The 18,299-nt window shown below is 40.8% G+C and overlaps 2 protein-coding genes across 8 annotated transcripts in view; both read left to right on the forward strand.

The window, feature by feature from the left end:
- LOC131678338 (putative uncharacterized protein DDB_G0282133) overlaps positions 1-18,299 on the forward strand; it is a 2,723,618-nt gene that overhangs the window by 2,419,053 nt on the left and 286,266 nt on the right. The window lies entirely within an intron of this gene.
- Positions 1,621-13,680, forward strand: LOC131678340 (uncharacterized). The gene is made up of 2 exons (XM_058958415.1): positions 1,621-11,044; positions 11,113-13,680. The coding sequence occupies exon 2, from the start codon at positions 12,178-12,180 to the stop codon at positions 13,552-13,554; it is 1,377 nt and encodes a 458-aa protein (XP_058814398.1). The 5' UTR covers positions 1,621-11,044; positions 11,113-12,177; the 3' UTR covers positions 13,555-13,680.

The raw sequence follows: 18,299 nt of genomic DNA on the forward strand, positions 1-18,299 counted from the left end.
ACGGTTTGTGCGGAATTTCCATTCAAAGTGGATTTTGACAGTTGGCTTTTAGGCCGTAATCATATGTTTGTCGAGATATGTTTAAATTTCCGCTGTAGTATCACACCTGCACAGTATTTGCTTGTTTGAAATATCCAAGTAGGAACAATATGTGTAATCAAAATAAATAAAAGTGAAAATATTTTTGAAAAGGATTTTAATGAATTTGACAAAACTTCACATGCTATTTTTTAAGTGTTTTGCAAATAGGCCCATTTCAAATAGTTGACGTGATTTGTAATTTTCTCTGTTTACGTTTTTGCCGTTTTCTAAATGTTTTTCAGTTTCCATTTCAAATGTAATTTTTCGACGTTTTATGGTACGTACTATTACCAAAAAGTGTTCGTCGCTGCTGTCATCATCTGTTCTACTGGATTTTTTTGTTCCAAAGCAACCAGCTGTGGCTAAACTATCGCCCTGTGAAACGATGCCATATATTGCTAGCCAAGCCATAGCTCAGGATGTTCCGGATAAGAACTTACAGGTATTTCGTTCACCGCAAGTTCATGAAAAAAAATCCCTGAGGACCATGTAAGTCGTGTCTACAGCTAGGAAGCACTGTTGAACAACCGAAACCGTACGGAATACAATAAGAATTATTCATATATGCTGTTCCTGCGTTCGCTTGTCGAATGATGACCGAAACTAAGACGGGTTTTGCCCTAATGCTTATCGGTAACATCCCAAAGAGGAGGTGCGGCCCGGACCAGCCTGCAGAGTTCCAAAACTATAGAACAATTGGAGCTCATTAGTGGAAAATACACAGTCTGCTGTAAGATCGTTACGTGATATTTCGTTAGTATGTTAATATGCATTAATTTTAATTGTAGGATCGCCAGATCAATTATCTTTGCAGAATACAATCAGATTTCAAGATATTCGGACATTTAACAACCTGTTCCCATTCCCATTCTAGTCCCAGGATCGAAGTCTATTGCTATTCACGAAGTAGATTCGTTGCATGCAAACTCATTTATTGTAGCTTAACAAATAAAGCATAGTTACTCAGGAGATTTAGTAAAATGTATTAGTATGTTATATATATATATATATATATATATATATATATATATATATATATATATATATATATATATATATATATATATATATATATATATATATATATATATATATATATATATATATATATATATATATATATATATATATATATATATATATATATATATATATATATATATATATATATATATATATATATATATATATATATATATATATATATATATATATATATATATATATATATATATATATATATATATATATATATATATATATATATATATATATATATATATATATATATATATATATATATATATATATATATATATATATATATATATATATATATATATATATATATATATATATATATATATATATATATATATATATATATATATATATATATATATATATATATATATATATATATATATATATATATATATATATATATATATATATATATATATATATATATATATATATATATATATATATGAAATTATAAAGTTATTGTAATAATCAGCGAATGAATAAAAATACAGAAAGACCCAAAATTGGGTCTAAATGTGGAATTGTTCATCCTCAAACAAACCCTCAAACACAGCCAACAAGAAAACCCTTTTACCATGGCGGCGACTGGGATGAATGCTTGCGATTGTCTGGAACGACATAGAGCAGTTATGGAGCAAGTTGTTTTTCAAATCGGTCGATTGTTTGTCCAAAATAGGACGGTGCTTGCGAAAGGATACAACTCAACCACTACACCTACAATGTGTAATACTACCAATACAAGCGCATGGACCGTGCGCATCACCTATACACGCGAAAGGAGCCGAACTCAACACATACTCCACAAATCTTCGCTTGTGTGATGCAAATACATATGCAGATTTTTGCAGTTTGTCATTCACACGCATGCTATCTTTTCGGGAAGATGGATTTATGACCCAAACGCGCAATTGCATGGTTTAATACTGTAAAGATAATAGAATCTTACCCGAAAGTAATGGAAACTTGCCCGCCGGATTTTGGGTGTAGTGCTTTTAAATGATCCATTCCAACAGATTGACACATTGCATTGAAATGTTGAGCAAGTAGTGCGAAATCAACTGCAAATCACTTTCCATCAACGTGAGGATTTTTTACCGTGTAGATTTGGATTGTCGCTGGCATCAGTGCGAGGGTCTGCCCCAAAGGGAAAAAGAGCGTGTCCGGATAAGAATAAGAAGAGTGGCAGATTTGACAAACGCAAAACAGATTCAAGATAATCTGCATAAGGTGTATGCATGTGTGTACAATAATATTTTTGGTGGCAAACGCTTTGAGAGGCTGAAAGCACTAGTTTCTATATTCAAAACATTGTTTTAATTAATTTCGTTTTTATCAACCTCTTTTTTGGGAAGTGAATCAGTATTTACGCAATGTCGATCTTGCCAATCGTAAAACCAAAACTTTCGCTTTACGTATACCTTTACCTTATCTGGTACCATCTTGGGTTTTCACGGCATTTGCAGTTTGAGAAGACCAAAATTTGACAAGACAAGACCATAATTCGGTCTATCCCTGAGAATGATCATAGGAAGGGCAATCCCTCGTGTGGTACCCAGGCTGAGACTCTAGACGCGGACTGTACTTTAGTCAACTGACCTCGACGACGTACGTAAGTGGACTGACTCCTCTCTTCACACCAAGAGCACAGTGAACCACACTGTATACATATATATGTGTGTAAGGTGAAGATCTCGCGTTTATTTGTATAAGCTATACTACCACATCCCCTTTTCCCTCTTCGATAAAATTATACTTATCTGTGCGGGCTGAACATTGCCTTGGGCTTCGGTGGTCTACCAGACCGTCTGAGAATAGCAGCTGGTCGCAACAAGTTACCTGTATCCTGGTTCGAGTCCGGAATTTTACTCGACAAGTCTGGTGAATGCTGGTCGTTACTGACGTCAGGAGTTAACGGTGACTTAGGATCCTCATCTCCACCGGAATCAACGGTCACTGGATCATTAACAGCTTTTAGGTGTGATGTATAACGGTCATATACTTTTCCAGTATCGTTGGATTGGACCTTAACGTTGGGCCCTTTTCTGTCTATAACATTGAACTAGGGAAATTTGTAGACAGTTTGTTTGCTGGGCAAAGGTTCTTCATAAGCACGGTATCACCGACAGATAGATCACTTGGCTTCGCTCTTCGCTTTCTATCCTCCTGCTGCTTTCCGAGCATTTTGTTTACCTGATCGCGGTCTCTGAAATCTGAACTGGGTGGTATTGTTTCAAGATCGTCCAGACAGGGTAATTTGGATCGCAATTTCCTATTTTGTAGGAGTTCGCTTGGTGCTTTTCCCGTGGTTGAGTGCGGAGTATTGTTGTATAGTTCCAAATAGTCGTTAAGCTCAGCTTTCCAATCATTGTATAGAGCATTGGCAATCTTCATACGCTTCAAGAGTGAGCGGTTCTGACGCTCGACTTCCCCGTTAGCCTGTGGCCAATAGGGTATAGTGTGGTTTAAATGGATACCGTTCTTTCTGACAAATTCCTCAAGCTCACAAGAGACGAATTGCTTTGCATTATCCAATGTTATTGTTCTTGGCGGTCCCCAAATACGAAAAATCCACTTCAACCGTTTGGTCGTCTCTTGAGCCGTTATTCTAGTCAAAATTTCCAACTCCATGTATCGGCTGTAATAGTCTATCACGACCAATACGTATTCTGCCGATGGCAAAGGCCCGAGGAAGTCGATAGCAATATCAACCCACGGTCGATCTGGCAAAGGCCGTCGCATCATCGGTTCCGGTGGGTCTGGAACTTGTACTAGGCGGCATCCCTCGCAGGCTTCGCAGGTGTCAATCGCTGCTTGGTCTATACCAGGCCACCAACATCTCTCCCGTAGTTGTCGTTTCATCAATGACTGCCCTGGATGTCCTTTATGAGCTAATTCCAGCATCCTTTTTCGAAGGCTTCGCGGTATGATCAATTTGGAACCACGCAAAATCAGTGAATTCACGTGAGTATACTCATGACGAAATGGGGCAAACGGTTTGACTTCATCGCTGTTCCAAGAGTCGTTCGTGATGCACAGTTTCAATTTCTGCATCTCGGGATCTTCTGTAGTAGCACGAATTACTTCTTGAATGTCGACAGCAGCCGTCTCCTGAATAGTTCTGATGACAATTTCTGTTCCTGGATCAAAATCATCTCGAGAAGCATCTTTAGATAAGATTGACAAAGATTCGACTGAAATACGCCTTATAAACACTTCACTTTCATCTGTCCACTGATTATCGTCAATATTTGCTCCTAATCTGGAGAGACTGTCCGCCAGGTTGGCCGAGCCTTTTCGATAGATCACCTTGAACTTAAAAGCCTGTACTCGAAGCATCCATCGCTCGATTCGTGCCGTTGGTCGTGATGAAGCGGTGAAAAGAGTTTCGAGTGGTTTATGGTCGGTCTCCACCTCGAATTGTATTCCCAGCAGATAAGTCTTGAAACGTTCTATTCCCCATACGATACCAAGCGCTTCTTTTTCAATCGGAGGGTACTTTTTTTCTGTTTCAGAGAGACTTTTCGAAGCATAACTAATAACTCTTGCCTGATTTCCCTTGAACTGAAGCAATATTGCTCCTAATCCAACTCCAGACGCATCCGTCACCAGTAAAGTTCGGTCTTTGGGATCGTAGTACCCTAAATTATTGAGAGATCCTATCATTTTCTTGATCAGATCAAATGCACTTTGGTGCTCCGGTTTCCAGTCGAACATCGACTCCTGTTTCAATAACTCTCTCAGCGGATAGTTGACTGTAGCTAAGTTTGGTATGAAGCGCGACACGTAGGTCACCAGGCCGAGAAAGCTTCGTAGTTCCTCCTTGGTTTGTGGCGATCTAAAATTTAAAATTGATCTCACTTTTTCTTCCCCTGGTTCAACTCCCTTCTCCGACAGAGTATGACCTAAAAACGATGTCTGAGTTTGCTTAAATTTACATTTGTGGTCATTCAAAAGCACATCGTAACGTTTTAGGGTGTTCAGTGTTTGCTTAACTGCATTATCATGTTCCTCCTCGGTGGATCCAAAAATCATGATATCATCGATAAACACCACCGTATTTGGACAATCAGCAAGAATGCTCTCCATCAAATTTTGGAACAGCTCCGGTGCACAATTAACACCGAAAAGCAGTCTTTTATATCGGAACAATCCCCAGTTGGTTATGAAAGTGGTTACATCTCGGCAATCGTCTGTTAGCTCGACTTGGTGGAAAGCTTGTTTTATGTCTAATGTAGTGAAGAACTTCGCGTTTCTAAATTTTGGGAGCAAATCATCGAAAATGGGAAGAGGATGATTAAGCCGTTGAATTGCCTGATTGGCTCTCCTCATGTCTACACACAAGCGAATCTCACCGTTGTCCTTTAATATTGGGACTAGAGGGGAGACCCACGATGTAGGGCGCGTAACCTTTTCGATTATGTCCAACCGCAATAACTCTTTTATCTTAGACTCAACTTGCTGCAACAACGGAATCGGACAACGACGAAGTGGTTGTATCACTGGAGGAATCATTCTATCTATAGGAAGGGTTATTTTGATTCCCTTCATTTTTGGGAATTGCTCCTTAATCGTCTCTACTCTTTCGACCGGGATATGATGTGAACTGGGTAGTCCCACTTTCAGAACTCCAATTTGTTGTACTGTAATTTTCCCCAGCAGTCGTTGCTGCCCTTTTTCGATAACATAGAAGGACGCAGTGGTTTTTATCTGCTGACCCCCATCATTTATCTTCAAGTCTGCATCGAATACCGTTACGAGTTTTAATGGAACACGACCGTATGCCAGAAATCGTTTTTCGTGCTCGAGCCTTTCATTGCTGATCCTTACATCACGGAGTTTCATAAGCTGCCAGGTAGTGTCATCGATAAGATTATGTCTCGACCCAGAATCTATAAGCATTGTAATATCAATCCCTCCAATATTGCACGTTATCAACTCATCGGCATCGCCCACATTATATACTGCATGATCCTCTTGTTTTGTTTCCTCTTTTCGCTCGTCAACGTTGAAGACTGTTCTAGAAAATTTTGTCGGACGGGAAGGCCCTCGATTTTCTATGGCTACTGACTTACGTTTACGATCAAATAAACCAGCGTTGTTTATAAAACCTTTGGATTTGCATACGGATTGGAAATGTCCAGGCTTTTTGCATCGAAGACAAATTTTATGCAATGTAGGGCACTGTTCTGCTTCTCGATGACGACTGTACCCACAACGTAAACACCGAGAGTTTCCACCCTGCGACCGTCCAAAAGAGTTGGATGAATCATGGTAAAGTCGGTTAACAGCTTCATAGGGACGGTTTGCAGCGTTTGTTGTTTGTTTAGTACTCATCTTCGCTGCTTGATACCTTACTGATTGATATGCGTTTATGATCTTTACAGCTTCATCAAGGGATAACTGTTCTTTTTCTAGAAGTTTCTTTCGCAGTTCGTCGGATGCATACTGAATTAATTTGTCTACGGTCGCGATATGTCTGCTTTCAATTTCTGATTTTCCGAAGAAACATTTTTCAGCCTTTTGTTGCACCCTTAAAGCGAATTTTTCAATTGCTTCAGTATCATCTGGAGCCATCGATCAAAACAAAAACCTTTCGAAACTATCATGGTGTTTCGGAGAAAAATAGTGTGTTAATTTTTCCTTGGCTGAAACATATGGGTCGCATAAAGGGTCTTCATCATCGGTACACCCCGGAATTCCATAGAATGCACCTTGCAATTCCAAACCACCTATGGCAAGCAACTGCATCTTACGGCACAGCCCATCTGTGATGTTCGCAGCTGCCATAATTGTTTCGAACCACCGTATCCATGACCCCCACGCATTTCGGATCTCTGATTGTGGTAAATGTTTATATTTGAAATGTGGTAAATTATATGAGCCCGGACTGAACATCGAAACGTTATTTGCGATAGTCGATCCGTTTGCAACACTTGCATTTGATTCATTTTCAATCATAATGGATCTGTGAATAACATTTTAAAAATTTTATACCGGTAAGGATTTATTTTTTTTTCAACTTATTATTTTTTTTCAATTGATTACATACATTTATGCACACTTTCACATCAAGGTCTAAATGGTTATTTACGTCAGTGTAACATCATATGCATTTATCATCCCATGTTTTATTATTAATCATATCCAACAATATACAAGTACACAAAAGCTCATTTGAGAGCAACCATTTCTTTTTTCTTATGTTTCAACATATTTTTAATATCCCCCAACAATCCTTTATTGAATCCCACACTAGATACTCAAGATGAGAACAGTTGTCTCTTATATCCGCAGCATCCAAGAGCGGTTTTTTTTCGTAGATCTTAACTGTTTAGATCGCAACATCCAAGAATAAATTGGAACGAATGTATTTCTCAATGCTTGCATAGCTCATTTTTGGTATACCCGCAACATCCGAGAGCGGTTTCTATTTTATGCCACACTATGGATTTTTTTTCTTCGCATCTCATCGTAATATTCAATATATAGATATTGCAAAGTTAACTCTCTTTCTTCAAAATCGCAACATTTAAGAGCGAACGTCCAATAGTATTTTTCTACGCACCCATTGCATTTATGTATATAAAGCGGCTACATACAGTCGAAGACTATAATTGTTTCGCTTCGGCGTACGTTAGAGAAAAAGAGAAACATACTACATCCAAACTTAAGTCAGGTTGGCTGTGTTACGCCGTTGTAGAGGGAATGACAAAATCGAAGATGTTCTACGACTCGTAAAAAAAAAATACACTCGTGCACTATCCGAGTTCGTATAACGGAATACATCGCCCTTGCTAATTTTACCTAGCGTCACACATACATTCCAACAGTTCAGTTATTTTGCGTACGTACCACTCATCTCATCTAGGTAACAAACTCACGAAATATTGAGAATGCGAAAACAACCGAAATCAGAAGGGCTGCCAGTAAGTCGGAAGTTTTTTTTTTCGTTAACATTAACGAGCACACCACCATGTTCCGGTTTCGTTAACATTAACATACCTTGTCATTTCATGCTTTATGTGATCCATGCCACGCAAACTGCTAAACATTTTCTCAGCTCACCTTCACTGGTGTAACACATAGATCAAAGCGCTTTACTTCTATTTTTTTTAGAAATTTATTAACACGCCGACGCTCTGTTTCATTTTTTTTTTAGATAAAACACCCCGTTGCTATCAGAACTCTAAAATCCGAACCAACGCTTACGTTTTACTGCATCCGATTTGATAATTGCCAACCGAGAATCTCACGCTCACTACCCAACATCTTTCTTCCTCATTTTCATCTCTCTACTCTTTTAAATTTCTCTCACTTCGATGGATTTTGGGGATCACCCACACTATTCATCTAAGGCACCACAACTTGCCTAACGGTTTTTGTTCTTTACTCACAGATACAGTATGTGCTGTATCTCTTTTCCTTACCTTCTTTTTTTTCAACATGGCGGTTAAGCGAAATCCATTATTTCTGTTCTGTCCGCATGCCGTGAAATCAATTTTCACTTAGTTGTAAATCCCGGCACAAAATATTTATCTTTATAGCGCTGGTTGAAGTATTGGCAACCACTCTGAAACAAATTTTGTTTTCCTACAACACTAAACGTACTCAAAATGGCGCCAATGAAGCGTCTTTTCGATAACCATTCCATTTCGTTTATCCGTTTTTTATAAACCTTGATGTGATTCGTGGTTTGACAAATATTACACTATTTTTTCTTCTTTTTTTTACCTTTTTGTTCTTGTATCTCGCCAAAAAAATTAAAAGTTGCTTTTTTTCCATCACTTTTAGTTTCACTACACCATCGTTGATTCGCTCATCCTCGTCGCCATCTTGTGGTACCCAGGCTGAGACTCTAGACGCGGACTGTACTTTAGTCAACTGACCTCGACGACGTACGTAAGTGGACTGACTCCTCTCTTCTCACCAAGAGCACAGTGAACCACACTGTATACATACACATATAAGGTAAAGATCTCGCGTTTATTTGTATAAGCTATACTACCACACCTCGCATCAGTGGTAGGAACATCCGGCCCTATTCTGCGCGGCAGGTGAGGTGACTTGCGGTGAGGGCGGCAGCCCGGGGACAACTTGACAGTTCCCATATATTGAACTCGTAAGCAAATTTTGTGGTGATTTGGTGATGTCATGGCGGCTCGAATGGAGCAAAATTTGAAAAAGACGCAACCCATATGACGAATTTCGCGTCAACTTGAACAAATGTTGGCAGCACCCTCTCAGATTCTAATGAAACATTCTGTACATGAAAACTTTGCCACAAAAAGCCACATTGCATATTTTGCTTTTCCAAAAATGATCTAGACTGTCTTTTGAAAAGGGCCAAGCTTTTTTACCATTTTTTTTTCAAATGGTTATAGTCTAAAAATAGCAAATCCTACAAAAAAATGTTGTGAGAGTGGTTTTCACAAAACTAGACAAGTTTTCAAATAAAAATATTGAAAAAATTCTTCATTGACTCCTACACTGAAAAAAATCGATTTTAAAAATTTAAAGTCGATTTACAAAAGCTACTTCCACTTATATTGGAATTCCCGAAAATCTTCCGGATCGAATCAACATTTCCCTTCGAAGTCGAACAAAACTCTGGCAGGAGTCGAACAAAATTGTACATTCCTGGCAGCATTCTTGCTAAAACTGAGCACTACCGGTTTGCTGCCAGAATTCTGATAAAAGCACACACATTCTATTTAAAACTAATAGGTACAAAATCCTACATATATTGTTTATTCTCCCGATCAAAATACTAGAATTCTTGACGTTCGTAATGAACTTGAAAGGTGTCGTAGGTTCGCGAATTGTTAAGCTTGGTGATGTGCTTTCATTGGCCAAAAAGTTTTTAATTTATATTTCTCGAGAAAAAAAGCACCAATGATTTACGAACTACAAAATTCAGACAACGAGAAAACGAAAACATTGTTTGGAAAAAGGTGAGCTGGTTGCAAAAAAACAACGACCTCCAGCCAAATTTATAATAAGATTTATGTAACATTGCTGACGGTTTCCAGTTTGGGATAAATTTATTCTCTAATAATAGTTTTCTTTATCCACATTTTGGAATACGCTTTTTCTAAATGTTGTTCTAGCCGCATTGACGGCGGTCATAACACACGTAACGAAACACGCGTTTCTCTTGAAACTTTTTCGTTTCGTTATTCGTGGTACTCGTACAGAGAAGGCATACTAGCGCCACCATCAAAAAGGTGGTACATATATGAAACAAGCACTATCTGTCAAGTTGTCCCTGGGTTGGTTGGCGGCGAGTCAGTCGAGTCACTCGATTCTGACAAGCGAATGCAGTGAGATAAGTCACTTCGGATGAACTCTCAACTTATTCTTGCAGTCGCAACTGAGTGACTCTAGTCGATGCGCAGTGACTTTTCGAGTCGCTACCGTCGACCCAAGTGACACGAAAGGAGACGAAAAGGTGAGTTAATTGATTATTTTTACTTTGTTACATTTTCAAACTAACAGCAATTATTCGATAAAAAGTTGTTTGCTAGTCGTTCGTTGTAAACTAAAGAGGAAAATTATAAAAATGTTTTTCATTGCTTTCTAGGTTGAACGTTACAAACCTGAAGCTTTCGGAATGCTTGGTGGCTCGAGTTAGCACAATTGGAACACAATTTTTCGTACAAAATAGTGCTTTGTAGATGCTCTTGTTCCTGATTATGCGTATATAAAAGAATGTTTCGTGTCATTTCGGATTGCTCGACCAGCTCTGCATCTTGCAGCCCCAATCTCGTAGTTACAATTTGACTGCTGTATTGACAAAGGTGCAAGGACTGGATGAAACCATTCCGAACTCGGTTTTAATTTTTCACCAATTAACGATCCATCCATATTGCATTACCGAAAGTATCGTTGTTTGACACAACCTGATCAGGTCTCCTGGGTGAGCACACCACTATGTTCCGGTTATTATGCGAAGAAAGTTTATCCTATGTTGGCATTTCTGTTTAGGTACCTAATGTGGCATCCCAGGTACCTATCCGAGTCGAGCCAGATGCCGAAATATTTTTCTGTATAGACCTGAGCGGTAGAGTGTCCCATTGATAGAGGCTGCAGTTGTGCTAGTTCACGCTCCCTACAAAATACAGTAAGTCTAGAATTGTTGTACCACAATCCAGCATTTTTTTATGGTGAAACAGATCTATTGTCCAACGAAGTCACAAATCTTAGTTTGAAACTTGATCGTACAACGTTTGCGCACGTTTCGTTGATTTTGCTCAGTGCTTTCCATACCGACTGGACGGAGGCTGGTGCAAGCAGTGGTGATGCCCATCTCCGCGTATGTCGATGTAATATACTACTCCGGACTCCCTACAGCCCTTAAAAATCAACTGCATCGCTGCTTCGAATCATCTGTCCGCTTTACCAACAACCTCCGCCGTCGACAAACAACTGCGACCGTTCGGAACTATAACAGAAACTACACCGACGTATGCAAGCTGCCTTAGCGCGCAGAAGTTGTCAAGACATTAATCAATATCATTAACATAAAAATTGTATAGAGGGGGACTTAGACATGAGCCCCGCGGAAGATCCATGTAGCTAAATCGTTATGTCGATAAATCACCAGATGTCGATAAATCACCAGACGACATTCGTAACCCAACTTTGTACCGGGAAACAAGTGCTTTTTGTTCTCTCCGGTGTGGTTTAGTTTTTTCGGTGGTACGAAGGTGCTTGCTGTGGCAGAGGCTGCAGTAAAGCATTAGTAATAAACAGTCCCGCGAGTGATAGTTATTACCTGCGATATCGGTGCAGTGAAGTTACTAAACAGTTTTCTTGCCTGAAAGACGGCTTTGTTTAGACGAGCTATATCAGCTCTATTGTGTGAAGGTCACGCGGGTGACGGATAAAACAAACGAAGGATCAATTCACCTACCAGCTCGTCAGGAACCAACTGGTGAAGTGTTTTGTTTTTTACTTTTCTTATCTATTTTTTTTTCTTTTTATTGCTTTTGATTTTTTATTTTGATTTAAGTTAAACAGTGCGGTCGAGCGTGTTGCTCCCGCAACAAAATGGAACAAACAGAAGGATCACCCTCCGAAGACGAATATTATGGGGAAGAAGAACATATATCTGATACTGAGACAGATAATGTTATGATCGATCCACTTCCCCCCAATGTCTCACAGCCCCCCCGAGTCAAGGTTTACCAGGATGGATCCGCTGGTCCTTGGGTGGTATACTTTCGGCCCAAAAATAAACCGTTAAACAGCATAACTGTTGCACGGGAGCTGACAAAACGTTACTCGGCCGTAACCGAGATTAAAAAGGTTCAGTCAGATAAACTGCGCGTAGTCGTTACTGACTTGAAACAGGCCAATGATATCGTTAGCAATAGCCTCTTTACGCTGGAGTATCGCGTCTACATCCCTTCTCGTGATGTGGAGATCGACGGTGTGGTAAGTGATGCGTGTCTAACTGTCGATGATCTGATGAATGATGGGGCTGGCCGCTTTAAGGACCCTAACCTTCAATCAGTTAAGATTTTGGAGTGCAAGCAATTGCACTCAAAGTCCATCGAAGATGGTAATTACTATCCATCAGACTCGTTTCGCGTAACCTTCGCCGGATCTGCACTTCCGAGCTACGTTGAAGTGGGAGGAGCTCGTCTACCTGTACGCCTGTTTGTACCGCGGGTCATGAATTGTTCCAATTGCAAGCAGCTAGGTCACACGGCCACCTACTGTAGCAACAAGCAACGGTGCGGTAAATGTGGGGAACGCCATGCGGATGATACTTGCAGTAGGCCCGCTGAGAAGTGTGTTTACTGTGGGGAGAATCCGCATGCACTTTTGACATGCCCAACGTACAAACTTCGCGCGGATAAACTGAAGCGATCCGCCAAAGATCGCTCCAGACGCTCTTACGCAGAAATGCTTAAAAGAGCTGTTCCACTTATCTCCGAAAACCCATTCGCTCTCTTGCCAACTGACGATAACGCCTCTAACGACCCTTGCGAGGGGCATTCTTTGGCTCCGCTTGGAAACTCTAGGAAAAGACCTAATCAAAACTCACCTGAACTTCCTCGTAAGGGTCCTAGGTTGTCCCAAACAAGGGTACAAAATAAAAATAATTCATCAACTGGAAGTGCTGGTACAAATCCGAAGATAATACCTCCTGGTTTTGGGAAATTGAGATACAACCAGGAGTTCCCAGCACTCCCCGGGGCACCAAAAATCCCAAGTGCTCCAATTTTACAGTCAGAAACTCACCCTAAAACGGAATTCCTTAAATTTTCTGACATTGTGGACTGGATATTCACAGCTTTCAACATTACCGATCCTATGAAAAGCTTGCTGGTTGCTATTCTACCAACAGTAAGAACATTTTTAAAACAGTTGACTGAACAATGGCCCCTCCTTACAGCGATCGTATCCTTCGATGGCTAACTTATTAGACGGAATCAGGGATCTGATCACTGTTTTACAGTGGAACTGCAGAAGTATTATCCCCAAAATCGATTCATTAAAACACTTGCTAAATTACAATCATTGTGATGCATTTTCCCTATGTGAAACATGGCTAACTTCTAATATAAACCTCAACTTCCACGATTTTAACATTATCCGCTTGGATCGAGAAGACTCATATGGGGGGGTACTTTTAGGGATCAAAAAGTGCTACTCCTTCAATCGAATCAACCTCCCTTCGACGCCAGGCATTGAAGTTGTCGCTTGTCAAACAACAATCAAAGGCAAAGATCTTTGCATTGCTTCTATTTACATTCCTCCTAGGGCCATGATGGGATATCGAAGATTCTCCAACGTGATTGAACACCTTCCCTCGCCCCTCCTGCTTCTTGGAGACTTTAACTCTCACGGTACGGGGTGGGGCTGTCTATACGACGATAATCGATCTTCGACAATTCAAGACCTTTGTGACAACTTCAATATGACAATTCTGAACACAGGGGAAATGACACGGATCCCTAGACCACCTGCACAAGCAAGTGCACTGGACATATCTTTATGCTCGACATCACTACGGTTAGATTGCAAGTGGAAGGTAATATCTGATCCCCACGGTAGTGACCACTTACCAATTGTAATTGCAATCACCACTGGTTCAAGACCATCGGCACCAATCAATGTTCCCTATGACCTCACACGAAACATTGATTGGAAGAGCTACGCTGCTGCGATATCCAAAACTATCGATTCAACACAGGTACTTCCCCCGGAGGAAGAATATAAGTTTTTGTCCAACTCGATTCTCGATAGCGCGATTCAAACTCAGACGAAACGAGTACCCGACGTGAACACCCAAAAACGTTCTCCCAACCCGTGGTGGGACAAAGAGTGCTCAAACGTGTACGCGGAGAAAGCTGCCGCGTATAAAACCTTCCGGAACGACGGGTTAGTTGCTAGTTATCGAGTGTACGCGATATTAGAAAAGCGAATGAAAAATTTAATGAAAGCTAAGAAACGCAGTTACTGGCGCCGGTTTGTCGACGGGTTAACAAGAGAAACATCGATGAGCACTCTTTGGGGTACGGCCCGACGTATGCGAAACCGAAACAGTACTAACGAGAGCGTGGAATATTCAAACCGTTGGATATTCGATTTCGCCAAGAAAGTTTGTCCGGATTCCGCCCCGGCACAGAAAATCTACCGCGCCGCGTCGCCTTACAATACCGCGAACGAAACACCGTTTACGATGGTGGAGTTCTCACTTGCTCTCTTATCATGTAACAATAAAGCCCCGGGGCAGGATAGAATTAAATTCAACTTATTGAAGAATCTGCCAGACTCTGCCAAAAGACGCTTGTTGAATCTATTTAATAGGTTTCTTGAGGGTAACATTGTCCCACATGACTGGAGACAGGTGAGGGTCATCGCCATCCAAAAACCAGGAAAACCAGCCTCCGACCACAATTCATATCGTCCGATTGCAATGCTGTCCTGTATCCGGAAGTTGTTCGAGAAAATGATCCTGTTTCGGCTCGACTATTGGGTCGAAACAAATGGCTTACTGTCAGATACACAATTTGGCTTCCGCAAAGGCAAAGGGACGAACGATTGCCTTGCGTTGCTCTCAACAGAAATTCAAATGGCATATGCTAACAAAGAGCAGATGGCATCAGTATTCTTGGATATTAAGGGGGCTTTCGATTCAGTTTCGATCAACATTCTTTATGAGAAGTTGCACCAGCATGGTCTTTCGTCAATTTTAAATAACTTTTTGCTAAACCTGTTGTCTGAAAAACAAATGCATTTCTCGCATGGCGATTTATCGACATCACGATTTAGCTACATGGGCCTTCCCCAGGGCTCATGTCTAAGCCCTCTCCTCTACAATTTTTACGTGAATGACATTGACGAATGTCTTGTCAATTCCTGCACGCTAAGGCAGCTTGCAGATGACGGTGTGGTCTCTATTACAGGTCCTAAAGCCGTCGACTTGCAAGGACCACTGCAAGATACCTTGGACAATTTGTCTGCATGGGCTCTCCAACTGGGTATCGAGTTCTCCACGGAGAAAACTGAGCTAGTCGTATTTTCTAGAAAGCGTGAACCAGCGCAACTACAGCTTCAATTAATGGATCAAACTATTGCTCAGGCTTCAACATTCAAATATCTCGGGGTATGGTTCGACTCTAAAGGTACCTGGGGATGTCACATTAGGTATCTGAAACAGAAGTGCCAACAAAGGATCAACTTTTTCCGTACAATAACTGGAACATGGTGGGGTGCCCATCCAGGAGACCTAATCAGGCTGTACCAAACAACGATATTATCAGTGTTGGAGTACGGATGTTTCTGCTTTCGCTCCGCTGCGAACATACATTTCATCAAACTGGAGCGAATCCAGTATCGTTGCTTGCGTATTGCCTTGGGTTGCATGCACTCGACCCATACGATGAGTCTCGAAGTGCTGGCGGGCGTTCTTCCTCTGAAAAATCGATTTTGGGACCTCCCATATCGATTACTCATTCGATGCGATATTCTGAACCCATTGGTGATTGCAAATTGCGAAAGGCTTGTCGAGCTTAATTCTCAGACCCGATTCATGTCATTGTACTTCGATTACATGGCACAGAACATCAATTCATCTACGTATAACGTCAACCGTGCTCATCTCTTAGATACTTCTGATCACACTGTATTTTTCGATACATCCATGAAGGAAGAGATTTGTGGAATTCCGGATCATATTCGCCCACAAGTGGTCCCAAATATTTTCTATAACAAATACCATCAAGTCGACTGCGCCAAAATGTTCTACACTGACGGATCAATTCTCAACGGGTCCACAGGCTTCGGTATCTTCAACGAAAATCTTGCTGCCTCATTCAAACTCAATGATCCTGCTTCAATTTACGTCGCCGAATTAGCTGCCATTCAGTATACTCTCGGGATCATTGACACCCTGCCCTCAGACCATTACTTCATCGTTTCGGATAGTCTCAGCTCCATTGAGGCCATCCGTGCGGCGAAGCCTGGAAAGCACTCGCCGTATTTCCTGGGGAAAATACGGGAATATCTGAGTGCTTTATCTGAAAAATCTTACCAGATTACCTTGGTTTGGGTCCCGTCACATTGTTCTATTGCGGGCAATGAGAAGGCGGACTCTTTAGCCAAGGTGGGCGCATTAGAAGGCGACACTTACGAAAGACCAATTTGCTTCAACGAATTTTTCAGTATCTCTCGTCAGAGGACGCTCGATAGTTGGCAAACCTCATGGAGCAATGGGCATCTGGGACGGTGGCTACATTCCATTATCCCGAAGGTATCAACGAATGCTTGGTTTAAGGGGTTGGATGTGAACCGGGACTTTATTCGTACGATGTCAAGGATCATGTCCAACCATTACTCGTTTGACGCGCATCTCCGTCGTATAGGGCTTGCTGAAAGTAATCATTGTGTTTGTGAGAACGGCTACCACGACATCGAGCATGTTGTTTGGCTGTGCGCAGAGTACTGTGGTGCCAGGTCCCAACTAATAGATTCCCTTCGGGCCCGAGGTAGATCACCCTATGTGCCAGTCCGGGACGTCCTGGCAAGCCGTGACCACCCCTATATTTTTCTTATCTATATCTTTTTGAAAACCATTGATGTCCAAGTTTAATACATTTTCCCCTCTCTCATTCACAGTAGAATCTCACCAACCTATCCCTGTATCTACAATATGGCATTGCTTCACGAGTCTTCGGTGCATACCCTTCTTGATAACCGTCTACCCAGAACATCATGACATACCTCACATGCAGATGATATAGAGAACATCATGACAGTATCAGAGTGCCAATAATTATCCGAAATATCGACCCTCCCCTCGCCCCTGCGATTACAGGCTGGAAACTACAACACTACAACAAAGTGTGCATATCCGCCACAATGATCAATCAGCAAACGACGATATCAATTACACAATATGTATCCCACTTCCTACCTTTTTCCTTTACTTACATAAGAGGGGAGCAAGCCGCCCCTAAATACGGCTTTCCTTTCCCCCACTAACATGTGACATGTAATTAAAAAAAATGAATTATCGGCCTCGTTAAGCTAAAGCATTTGGGCCTAAATAAACGTATTTAAGATAAAAAAAAAAAAAAATCACCAGACGACGAATGCATGTGTTTTAAGACATGTTCAGCAATCGGGTAATGGATAGCGATTGCACTCCCTTTTCTCCAATCGTGTGGGTCAATATTACCCTCAAGAAACATTAAATAAATTTAACATGTGCAATTTAACAGAGTTTGGCAGATTCTTCAACAAGTTGAATTTGATTCTGTCTGGCCCTGGGGCTTTATTGTTTTTTGATAAGATGTGCCGTGGCGGAATTCGGACATACGCTAGCCGTCATAAGTTTGGAATCGCTTCAATAAGTATTGCAACACCCATATTGAATACTGCAACACTTCGAAAAGCTTAGCATCACCTAGGAAAGGGTCCATTCATGGGGCTGTACCTCGAAATCCTGATTATCTACATATCTACATCTCTTCAGAAAAGTTATTCTTTAAGTCAAGGGGATCCGGCAGGTGAACATTTTAGTTTGGAATGATCTCACTGCATGGCGCTAGTATACATTTTTGCATACTTCAACTTATATCATTTCATTCTATCGATCTAGAAAGTTGGTTTTTTCAGAAATTTCATTCAAATGGTGATGACCATGCACATGACAA

Source organism: Topomyia yanbarensis, chromosome 2 (genome assembly GCF_030247195.1).
Source record: "Topomyia yanbarensis strain Yona2022 chromosome 2, ASM3024719v1, whole genome shotgun sequence".
Classification (NCBI taxonomy): Eukaryota; Metazoa; Arthropoda; class Insecta; order Diptera; family Culicidae; genus Topomyia; species Topomyia yanbarensis.